Source organism: Stegodyphus dumicola, chromosome 2 (assembly GCF_044657685.1).
Source record: "Stegodyphus dumicola isolate Sdum_Otavi_A_Nest chromosome 2, ASM4465768v1".
In the NCBI taxonomy this organism is placed as follows: domain Eukaryota; kingdom Metazoa; phylum Arthropoda; class Arachnida; order Araneae; family Eresidae; genus Stegodyphus; species Stegodyphus dumicola.
The window spans coordinates 133,590,320-133,603,582 of record NC_140769.1 but is presented as its reverse complement, the minus strand read 5'-3'; the positions used below and the strand labels follow the sequence as shown (position 1 = coordinate 133,603,582).

The 13,263-nt window shown below is 30.9% G+C and overlaps 1 protein-coding gene across 1 annotated transcript in view; it reads left to right on the top strand.

Annotated features, from left to right (window-relative positions):
• Positions 1-8,803: 8,803 nt before the first annotated feature.
• Positions 8,804-13,263, top strand: part of Phf5a (PHD finger protein 5a) — a 38,158-nt gene continuing 33,698 nt past the window's right edge. Inside the window, exon 1 of the mRNA XM_085811127.1 lies at positions 8,804-8,935. Coding sequence (XP_085667253.1) covers positions 8,884-8,935 — 52 coding nt within the window. The 5' untranslated portion in view covers positions 8,804-8,883. The remainder of the gene's footprint in view (positions 8,936-13,263) is intronic.

Below are 13,263 nucleotides of genomic sequence, written 5' to 3'. Positions count from 1 at the left end.
TAATTCTATAAACAGACATAATTTCTTCTTCAGTTACAAAGTTCCGCTAGTCAAGTCCTATAATTGCTGTGTCGAGAATACCGACTAATTTGTCAATCGAAATTTTTTCGTTTTCAATAACCTCTGTGTCACTTTATTCACTATCGGAAGCGAATTATAATGAGGAGGAATTTGATTTAAATCATATCAAAGACGGAGTACATCGAGATAAAATACTACATTTAGTAAGGAATTATAAGACAAATAAAATAAAAACATCTGCCCTGAAGATAAGGATAGTGTTGACAGATCAACTTCTAATTCATTGCGCGCCGTGTCGTTTCCCTTCCCCCGCAGAGCAGCGTGAAATTGATAAACATATTTCGGAATGATTAGATAATCAAAGGATATGCCTTTATCCATTTTTTGCAGCAATTCCACTTTTGGTTTAATGGACTTCGAAACATACTTTCGCTTTGTAGATCCTTTACATATTAGTAAATATATATCGGAAATTCTATTTGACATAATCGAAAGTTCAAGCTTACTTTTATAAAATTGCTGTAACAGTCTGCAAAAAATAATAAGCTGGATCCAATTCGAAGATTAAGGAACAACGCAATCTGCAACATTACCTGAATTAGATAATTTCAGCTTAGCTTATACCGTCCGTTATACATTAAACGCGCTTGCGTAAACGTATTATGCGCATGCGCACACGCATATTCGCAGCCGTAAAGGTCTTACGCGCATGCGTCAAAACGACGCATGCGCAGAAAGTTTGTAGATTTGAGGTCCGGATTATAGATCATTCCGGATTATGGGTGTCCGAATTAACGACTTTTGACTGTATATAAAATTACATAATTAGTACAGCATTTTTTACATTGCTATCTGTTCTGTTTCTTTGATATTTGCTATTTTTTAAACATTTCTCAGTTTATAAATATAGATCATTAATTGTAACATAATTTTTCTGAATATATAAAGCTATGATTGAACATATTATAAGTGTTAGAATGTTGTGTTTTGAAATATTTATCTTCAATGAATATGAAAGCGTATAAATATCATTAATTTCAATAAACATAGGGGTATGCCTCTGCTTAAGGCAAAAAAATATCTACGTAATGCTCTACTTAGTTAGAGTCAGCATTGCAATATATGTTTTAAAAATTCCTCAGTGTAACCTCAAAAATATGTACTGATATTTATAATTATAAAAACACATAATTTCTAGACCTTTCACCAGAAAATGTTGAGGCATTATTTCCAATTCAATCAGTTCTTATGATTCAGAGAACGTAAAGAGATAATATAAAAATCAGCTCTGTGCTTCAAATCCCTAATGCATTATTTATGGAACTCCTAAATGTATTCTTTTCATGTGGTACCTATTGTCATGACTTTGAGCACACATGTTTGGGACAAGAATATTTGCATCTGATAAATGTTTGTTAATATAAATATTCAGTTTAAATTGAATTTTCAGAATATATTTTCATATGTGAAATTTTCAGAAATTTTTATACATGGAACATACCTTCATCCACATTAAGAAACCTTATAATGTATTTTGCTTATATCATTTAATGACTATTATCTAAAAATATGTCGCATTACTTAGCATTCCTGACTGCATAACTTTTCTTCTGTTTTATTTTCTCAGAAACAAAATAAATCATTATATTTTAATGCTTTTCTGCATAAATTATTTTCTTTTATTTAATCCCAGAAATAAAATAAACCAACTTACTTTAATGTTTTTTTCTGAAATAATTTAAAGTAGTCTTTTAGATATTTTCAGTAACAATTTGGATATAAAAGTTCAGCTGAACTTTGGGAAGTGGCCATTACATGTTTTGCTATGCTTTTGTACACTAAAGCCTACATTTAATAATTTTATTGCATTGAATCTACTGTCTCTCATTTTAGATTACAAGTGAATCATTTCTTATGGGATTCACGATTAGGCCTTTTCAACACTAGATTTTTTTTCCACTAGTTGTAATCTCAACTATTTCTAAATGTTAGGTTAGGTTATTTAACTATGGCAAAGCCTTGAGGGCTATCTGCCTAAGGGGAGAGATGCCTTTGTGGAGGACTTTCTAAGGGAAACTGGCTCGTATACACGTTACACATGGGTAAAACCACGAAAAAGGCCATGCAGCCAACCGATTTGCGGGATTCAAACCTTGGACTGAACTACCAGTGTTCAGCGACTTTACCGCTCGGCCGCTGGTGGGCCCCTATTTCTAAATAATGTCATCTGGTGTGACCGCACAGATTCTAGTGCCAGCTCTCATGAGGTTTCAGGTGGTTTTTAGATGTCTTTTATTTCCTTTCAGAGGCAGATGTAAATGCTCCAAGTCCTTATATGCATCATAAGAGAGTGATTTTTTATTACTGAAAAACAGCTAAAACAGAAGCAAAATGCATGGTCTTTTTCTTCACTATGATTAATTAATTATGATCTCCATTGTTCAAGTCCCTGATGCAATGATTTGGTGAATATTTTCTAAAATAAAATAATTATCCCCTTTCTCTAGCAGATCTTTCAGTTCTTTAGCATCACTTACAGAAGGATTCTATCGTATCACATCAATGTTGAAGTACATTACTCAATTTCTTTTATGAAGAGAAAAATGCTAAAGCAATGCAATTATTGCTCTCATTATTACTAATGTCAAAATTACTAGGATAACACGTCCTGATTTTGGTGGGACAGTCCTGCTTTTTGGAGGACTATCCCGTGCCCCACAGATTTTTAAAAATGTCCCGCTTTTTTAGAAAACATCTGCATTTCTTATTTTAAATGTACTGTTAAAATATATTACCTATTATTTATTAATTATTATAGTAAATATAAAGAAATAAAAAATACATAAATAAAAAAAACACATAAAATGTATGCAGAGTACACTAAAATAGGTGATGTAACGAGTTAGATTTACTCGGTGGTGTTCGATCATTGTCGTTACGTCTCGTCAAGGAATATCTATTGTTAATGGAGGAACAGCTAGCATTAGCTCAAGGGCTATTTGCTTTCCACACTATAAACCACAATAAAAGTTTCAGATCAATTGATTGTACATCGTAAATGATCAAAACATTGTACGACAAAAAATTTGCAGAAGCAACGACAAAAACTGAAGCAATTATTTGTAATGTTTTTTCACTATATTCGTTTTCACAATTGCAGAAACAATTAGATTTTAAATGCACATTTATATCCATATATTATGATGCTTCCAACCACAAAAATTTTTAATTATTTTCCACAATTGTTAAGCTTTTTGATCTAGAAACAGAAATTAAAATTAGAATATTAGATTTTATTTCACTGCCGGGTGAAACTTCAGAAATAATTTTTGATTCAATAAGTACTATTTTAAAAAATAATAATTTGAACTATAAAATCATTGCCTATTGTGAGGATAACACTAATGCAAATTTTGGTGGAAAAGCTAGAAGAAGCATCAATAATGTTTTTACGAACTTAACGAACATTTCAACCACAAAATTATTAGAGTAGCTTGTTGGAAAGAAGGAATGGAAGACACTCAGATGTATCCCCAGGGGTGTTCTCTATCAAAATTTGGATGGCTGCAGCATTAGCGCAGTGGAATTATACCTGTATGACCAACAGTTTAATTCGCATATTCCACCACATGATGAAATGATGCTTGGTACTGAATTTGGAAAGAAATGAAGGACAGAAGATATGCTTCTAGTTCCATATAATATTAGTCTAACACTGACATACAGTGTGTTCATTTTAAAGCAGGTAAGAAACAAAATCATTATTTCAGTCTTGTATCTCTATTATTACAGTTGTTTTAAAGGGAGAATCAAGAAATAGAAAATAAAATAAATAATAGAAATGCAAAACTCAAACAATGATTTTTTTAAATGATCTGTCTTATAATAAATGCACTGTGTTATGAATAACACAACATATTGCATTACACTTTACTCATATCTTATCACAAGCAACTTCAGTCCCGTCTTCCCTAGGATACTATGTTCAGCTGTTTCTTTGTAATATACATGTCAACAACCTTATATTTATGTTAGAAAATAGGGATGTAAATGTATTGATGTATGCTGAAAATTTGGTGACATGGTCTTCCATCCTCAAAAAAGGTACACAGAAATAGTTAATTAAATGATGTCATGAAGACTTGAGTACTTGGTGCCAATTAAATAACATGCATAGAAGCAGAAAAGCCTGCCTGTATAACTTTTGTATTGTGTCACAAGCCTTTTGACTTGGAGTTTTATATAATAATATCCATGTGCCTCAATACTAAACTTTTAACTAAATGGGAATTGTCCTAAATAGAAATTTGTCTTGGAATTAATGGATTGGAGGAATTATGATTGAAATAATTGTTTCTAAACTTTTAACTACATGGTAATTGTCTTAAATAGGAATTGGTCTTGGAATTAAAGGGTGGAGGAATTAACGTTAAGGATAAATAATTTTTTCATTGTAATTAAACAACAGGAGTAAGGTGGGGATATGCGACTTCCACTTTATTTACAACTTACAAACCTACTTACTGTTATGAAATATTCCAGCACTCAATTAATAACTGCCTTTGAGGATTTGAAGAACAAATTGGAACAAATGCAAAATCAGATTCTTCGCCTAGACTGGCATTGAAAAAGACAACCCTAAGAGTTACTTTTATACTGAACTGGACAACTGTGCATGTCTCATGAGATACAAATTTTCAACTCAAGTTTCAACAACATTCTTAGACTTTCATAGATGTCTCAGATAAACTTTGAGCCACGAAGCTTAAAATTCAGCAGGGTTTTGTTTAATTTACATTGAGGGAAAAACAAGGATTTTGATGATTTACTAGACTGGTGCCCTTGTGAAGATACAATAGTTGTGTTTTGATTAGCAGTGGAATATCATTGCTGGGCTGTTCACATGAGTAAGACTGGAATTTTTAATAGTCTTGATTATCTCTGCCATTCTGGCTTTATGGATAGTGATCACTGCCTTCTTTGTCCTGCTCTAACAAAGAATTCTCTACTTAAACATAATTGAGAAGCTCGAAATAACATGAGACTTTTTTCACACTATTTTAAACTTTAGTAATTTAAATTTAGCATTTTAAACTTTAGTAATTTAAATTCTGGCTTGGCTATTGAATTCTAATTTTATGCTTATATGCTATATTTTAATATTGTTTTATCACCTAAGGACAAATTTTCAAAGGTTTTTCTTTTTAAGTATATAGTTTACGAAATTTAACTCATAATATCCTAAAATATGATTTCAACTAACAAGGAATAAATAACATTTTTATGACTTGAGTATCAAGTATAATAACTGAAATTCAAATATTTCTTATTCGTAACATATTTTACTTGTATTCACTATCAAACATGCCGAACTTGAATAACACTGAATCTTAAAGGATCTTAATATCCAGTACTGTAAGCCTGAATACAGATGATACTGTAAGCAGCTTCTGTTTTATTACTTGATAAATACAAAGTTCTAAGATTAAAAACGAGAAAAAAAAAAAAAAAAAAAAAAAGATTAAAAACCTAGGAATTGAAATACCACAACATATAAGGTAGAGTTAAATAAGCACGTAACTAAAAAAATAAGAAATCTGTAGCATGTTTTTCTTTAGTACTACTACTTTAATACATTTTATTACCTGTTACAACAAGTTTGATTGTTATGGCATTTGGATTTACAAAGTAGATCAGCTGATTTGCACAAATAGATGTTCGTAGTACACTTTTTTTAATAGCTGCATTTTCTAAGTCCTTGTCCCCCAACTAAAGAAATTTTTTTTTTTTTTACTATTTCACATACACTTACTTCTTCTATACCAACTTCTTCAATGTTCAAAAAATTTTTCTTTACAAAAAATAAACTGCTTTCCTGTTTACAACGATTTTAATTTACCGAACTTACTATCAAAAACATAAAAACTTATCATCTTAAATATCTCTAATAACGGCTATTATTGATTTTGGATCCATTTTTGATCTATCAATATCAGGTACTTTTATTTTAACATTTTTCCAAAAGTATTTGTCCAAATGTAGGTTTCGGAAAGTTTTTAGTAGACACAGTCTTCATCTTCTTTGCCTGCTTCTGAAGTCCTTCCTTAACTGTCTCTCGAAACACTTTCACATTTTGAGTTTTCTTAATAATTGCACCCGTTGTGTCAGAGCATATATCTGGTTCTTTCATTTCAATTCAAACTTTAGTATCTGCTTCCATTGTTATGTCTGATTATTTTTCATATGCATTATTATTATCTTGCAATTCTAAATCAACTGTTGATTTGAGATTAGTTTTCCCATTTTCTGTATTAACCACACATTCATTAGTAATACATACTTATAACTTTTTTCTAAATCCCGTTCAATGGTCATGTTACTAATCAAATTATGTGGCAAAACTGAGTTAGCAAGTCCTAGCTTCATAAGACAACTTTGCAGGACATCACAGGATAGCTTCATTAAGATGAACATTTGAATCCCTCCTGATATGCTTTTTTTTTTTATTTTTGAACAAATTTTAATCCTTCTGACCAATTTCCTATCTTATTTGTTTCCAACATGTTCTCAACATCTTGGTTCGACGACAGAACTTTGTGACTGACTGTGTCTCGGTTTTCAGTGAGCTATTTTTATATCACTCCACATTTCACATAAACTGCTTATGATTTGATTTGGTTGCAAAATTCCCTCCTATTATCAGAATGAAGAATGCTCAGGGCTTCAAAAGCTATGAAAATATCCAGAAAGTGATATGCTACTTCAACAATTCTTTTACTGTGTAAACTTCGGAGTAGGACAAATTGTGTAAGATGATCTTGATGCACTCAAATGAATTTCATATCATGATCAGTATTGGACTGCATATCTATTAGGTTGACTTGGCATCGAGAATTCATTTCACTATGCACAACCGATTTAATTACAAATCCCATCTTTCACAGTTTTTTGTTTCTTCTGACATGGTTTGCATAGTCTTAAATATGTGAAAATAGGTTCTACTGTTACATTCTTGTACTTACGATTCAGTTCCTTAATCATGCAAGTTCTTTCACCATGGCCAATTGTAATATGAGTGCTGTGTTGAAGACTTCATCAGTTGTAACATAATATAGGATTTTTGCAAATAGTGATATTATAAGTTCGTCCTTTCCTCCAATTAGAATACGACAGCGTTTCAACCTTCTGTATGGAACTGTTTGTTTCTCCATCACATATTTCTCACTTGTTAAATAAAAGCAGTTATCAGGCTTTTTTTTTTACAAATTCGGACAAAATGTCATAATCTTTTTCCGCATAACATCACTCATTTCCCATCAGCAAAATAAAAAAAAAGCAAAATATGTAAAAATGGAAACAAACTTCAGGGAAAGTGCAGAATCACCCCTGCTTAGCGCATTTCTCAAAATCGCCAACTTGAAAATAACAAGTCTAAGAATTGCACAAACTCAGTGTCCATGTACACAACGACCTATTTTTGCTTAAAATAACATCAGAGAATTACACAAACTTGGCACTACGCACTCCCTTGACTTTGTCCATGTGATCATCGATAAGTGGGCGATTCTGCACTTGCGCCCAAACTTCTTCTTTTTTAGATCGTAGCTGCTTACACTTGTTTAAATTATGTCCAAGTTAGACTGCGAATGGTGCAAATAAGGAGAGGCAGGAACAGAAAAGTGTCATGACGGAATTTGTGTGCGGAGGCTTATTCAAGGTTGATTTAAATCCCTTGTTTCAGGATTTTACCAGAAGGCATTGGTAACTCCTTGGTTTTACCTTAAAGGCTGAAGTGGAATTATATTAAAGCATACTTCGAGCTTTTAACAAGCTACTTTGGTAAAAGCTAGGTTTTACTGGTAAAACCTAGGATTTACCAGACTTTAGGATCTTACAGTAACATATCTCCATTCATACTGCATATAATATTTTACTTGTAAAATGTATACGATTCTCTTATATTCTTATATATATTGATTCAAATAATGAATAAAACTTAAATGCAATAATGAAAAACAAGTGCAAATGATTTTTTAAAAAGTACGTAGCTTTTTCATAATATTTATTAAATTATAAAATGAACAAATATAATTTTTTCACAATTTTTATTTATTAACTTATAAAATGAACAAATATCATTATTTCACAATTCACAAAATTACACATATATACAATAGTTAATATATATTATTAGTAATCTTCCTTTTACTTACTGTTTATTCCTAACCTACTTTTTTTTTTTTTCTTTATTACAGATACTTTAATAATCCCATTAAAATATTCTCGTGCTTTCATGAAATGCAGTATTCAGCAGAATTACTAGATTTTATTTTAAATGATTTTATTTTAAATGATGTTATGATCATCAGTTATGTTATGATCATGTTATCAAAAACAGCAGTAATATTAAAGAATATGAAGATTTAAAAATTATTAGAACACTGCTCGTATTTTGTTATACTTCTAACTCGGAAAAAAAAATCTTCCGGATTCTACAATTCTGAAGTTTTAGTTACATGCTCCATTACATAACGCATTTGTAATCTATGTTTGTTTTATTTGGTTATTAATGCAGTTATATGTAATCATGTCGAAACATTTATCAATACGTAATGGATGTAGTTACCAAATAATTTTTTGCCATCGGTGTTTGTTTACATCATGATATTTAGGATTTTCTATAAACTACTCTCGAAATTCACATAAAAAAGTGGAAAACAGCCAATTATAGTAACCCAGACAAATAGTTTGTGACGTATTGTTGCCACCAGTCACGTGAGACCCGCTAACTTCCGTAAACCGTCAGCGTTTGTAGTCGCATAATTGTAACGGACTTATAAATCATTCTGGTGCAATTCCGCTATGGCAAAGCATCATCCAGATCTTATCTTTTGCCGAAAACAAGCAGGAGTTGGTAATTATACTTATTTCTTTTTTGTGTGTTTTTGATTCTTTTAAATTGAGAAATTATTTTTTTTAATTTATTGATACTCTTATGTATAAAACCGTAAATAAACTGTAATATTTAATTTTTTTTTTTTAATTGCGCTGTATAATAGTTTTGGTAGTTTTCATAATTGTTGCTTAACAAAGTATATGTTTTCATTACTACAATGTGTTTTTTGGCCGATGAGCACAAATAATAGCGATTTTTCAATCGTAAGGTTCATTCGCATAAATTTATGCCTTCATGAAAGAATATCGGGCTAATCTTTGGAATATGGTAACAGGTAGTTTGGCGACATTTTGGTAAGGCGATAAAGGTTACTAGCTAGGACTTCAGCAATAATCTGGGTTAATCTTTGGATTATACTAACTTGGCGATATTTTGGCGAAAATTTGGCAACCAACTCTGCTACAACAACCCTCTATTTTTTTTTTTCGCCGCCATTTTGTCTTCACGAAGTAAAGACATGTTTTTCTTTTTATTTACTGAACACTTTTTCCAACAATCTGCTATCCGAATTACACTTATGCTAGAAATTTTATGGAACAAAACTGCTTAATCATGACAAACATTAACTGCCAAATTTTGAAAAAGGGCAGAATCACAAACTCCTTGCTGCGTTTTTCAGAATCGCATATACACATAAACCATGTACATGTCGACTTATTTTTACTTAAAAAAACATCCCAGAATTGTACAAAAATGGCATTGCACACACTCTTAACTTTATCCATCTACACTCCTATTTTCTCATAAATTACAAAAATTTGCACGAAAATGCAGGAAAATTTTGTGAATCTTTAAACTCGGTAAAAAGCACATACAGTCAAAAGTCGTTAATCCGGACTCGTCGGGACTTCGGCGATTCCGGATTATCGATTTTTCCGGATTATAGATCATCAGTTTAAATCTCGTAAGATGGCATGCAGAAATTCTAAAATTAAAAATATGAAACCGTAATTTATGAAATAAAGAACAATTATGATCTAAAGGGTATCAAAATTTGCAAAAAGAAAAAGCTTAATATTTATTTGGGTTGATCTTTACAATATGGTAACTGGAAGTTTGGCGACATTTTGGAGGCGATAAAGGTTACTACCTGGGACTTTGGTAATAATGTGAGCAGTACTCAGTTCCGATTACGCATTATTTTGCGTGAGGGAAATGAGAGATCATGGGATATGTCATGTGATACTAATGGACGAATTACGGTTCTTTAATCGGAAAAGGGGGGAAATCAGGAAAAAATGTGGAAATTTTGTATTTAGCTTTATTCTGTGTTGTGTGAAACAGTGTTGTTTAATTTTTGGATCCCATGGCCCTAACTAAAGTTAATTCGAAATGGGTATTTAGGCATTGTGATAAAGAGAAGTTTGCTTTTTATTTAGCGGAGGAAGTATGGAGGAAAAATTCGCAGAAAAAATCTTTCAATAATTTTATTGAATGAATTAGAAAAGTCTATCCGCCACGTAATCAAGATTCTGAAGAAGGTTAGGTAAGTTAGTATTTTTAATTATTTGAGGATATTATTTTTATGCATTGTTCTAAATGTAAGGTGGAAAGGAATTTTGTATTATTGGGAAAATTGTTATTAGCAATGATTTAGTTTAAAGTAATTAGGATTGTAAGGTAATTTTTATTAATTTAATGTATGTGCTCATTTATATTTTAAGTAGTGTTTTTGAATTTAATTATATTTTAATGAAATGATAGTTATTTTGTGAATTTTATGTTTGTAGGAATTTGGTATACGTTTAAGTTGAAGTAAACGTGCATGGAAATAATTTAAATATTTGACACTAAGTATTTGTAAAGTTTGCGGTATGAATTCGTTGGTGACGTTTATAATGTAATAGATGATTTAGAGGTAAAAGTTTTTGGATATTTTATTTATTTTATATGTGGAAATGTTCATATTTGGAAAGGGTAAATACTTTTTCGCGATCAGGTAATTTCATATACGTTCTTTTTACCGGGTTTAAAGATTGAGAAAATTGTCATGTATTTTCGTGAAATTTTTCTAATTTATGAGAAAAAAGCAGTGTACATGGATATAGTGAAGAGTGTGCGCAATGCCATTTTTGTGCAATTCTGGGATGTTTTTTTAAGTAAAAATAAGTCGGCGTGTACATGGTTTATGTGTATGTGTTATTTTGAAAAATGCGTAAGGAGAATGGTATTGTGCAGTTTTTCCTAATTTTGCAGTGAATATTTGTCATGATTAAGCAGTTTTGTTTGATAAAATTTCTAGCATAAGTGTAATTCGGCTAGTAGATTGTTGGAAGAAGTGTTCAGTAGATAAGAAGAAAAGAAACATGTCTTTACTTCGTGAAGACAAAATGGCGGCGGGGAAAAAAATAGAGGGTTGCTGTAGAAGAGTTGGTAGCCAAATTTTCGCCAAAAAATCGCCAAGTTACCATAATGTAAAGATCAACCTTTATTTGTTTACTTTATTAAACATTTCTTTCAATGTAAGTTGTTTAAGTTTTGCTTTGTTTCATGTGATAATACTTTCTCTTTAATTCTATTAAACAGACTTAATTTCTTGTTCAGTTACAAAGTTCTGCCGTTCAAGTCCTATAATTGCTGTGTCAAGAACACCGATTAATTTGTCAATCGAAATGTTTTTGTTTTCAATAACCTCTGTCACTTTTCTTCGCTATCGGAAGCGAATTATAATGATGAGGAACTTGTTTTAAATCATATCAAAGACGGAGCATATCGAGATGAAATACTACATTTGGTAAGGAATAATAAGCCAAATAAAATAAAAACATCTGCGCTGAAGATAAGGATAGTGCTGACAAATCAACTTCCAATTCATTACGCGCCCGCCGCCGAGCAGCGTGAAATTGATAAACAGATTTCGGATTTCAAAACATACTTTAGCTTTAGATCCTTTACATATTAACAAATATATATCGGAAATTCTATTTGATATAATCGAAAGTTTAAGCTTACTTTTATAAAATTGCTCTTACAGTCTGCAAAAAATAATAAGCCGGATGCAATTCGAAAATTAAGGAACAATGCAATCATCAACATTAACTGAAATAGATAATTAGATAATTTTAGCTTATACGTCCATTATACATAAAATGCGCACGCGAAAACGTATTCTGCACTTGTGCACACTCATATGCGCAGTCGTAAAAGGTCTTATGCGCACGCGTGAACGCCTCTGCGCATGTGTCAACGCGACGAATGCGCAGAAAGTTTTTAGTTTTAATGTCCGGATTATAGATCATTCCGAATTATGGGTGTCCGAATTAACGACTTTTGACTGTATATGAAATTACCTGATCGCGAAAAAGTATATATCCTTTCCAAGGATGAACATTTCCACGTATAAAATAAATAAAATATCCAAAAACTTTTACCTCTAAATTATGTTATAAACGTCACCAACAAATTTATACCGCAAACATTAAAAATGTTTACAAATACTTAGTACTTACAAATTACAAAATAACTATCATTTAATTAAAATATAACTAAATGTGTACATGTACACGTCGACTTACTTAAAAAAAACATCCCAGAATTGCACAAAAATGGCATTGCGCACACTCTTCACTATATCCATGTACACTGCTTTTTTCTCATAAATTAGAAAAATTTCATGAAAATGTATAAAAATTTTGTGAATCTTTAAATCCGGTAAAAAGAACATATATGAAATTACCTGATCGCGAAAAAGTACATACCCTTTCCAAGGATGAACATTTGCACGTATAAAATAAATAAAATATCCAAAAACTTTTACCTCTAAATCATCTATTACATTATAAACGTCACCAACAAATTCATAACGCAAACATTAAAAATGGTTGCAAATACTTAGTGTCAAATACTTAAATTATTGCCATGCACGTTTACTTCCACTGAAACGTATACCAAATTCCTACAAACATATAATTCACAAAATAACTATCATTTAATTAAAATATAATTAAATTAAAAAACAAAAAATATAAATAAGCACATACATTAAATTAATAAAAATTAGCTTACAATCCTAATTACTTTAAACTAAATCATTGCTAATAACAATTTTCCAATAATACCATATTACTTTATTTACTGCTTACATTTAGAACAATGCATAAAAATAATATCCTCAAATAATTAAAAATACTAACTTACCTAATCTTCTTCAGAATCTTGATTACGTGGCCGATAAACTTTTCTTATATATTAAATAATCCAGTAGTCAACTGGAATTCTATTCACCCACTAATAAGAAATTAATAAAATTTTCCCCATACTCAAACGACTTTCAGCAAACCACGTAC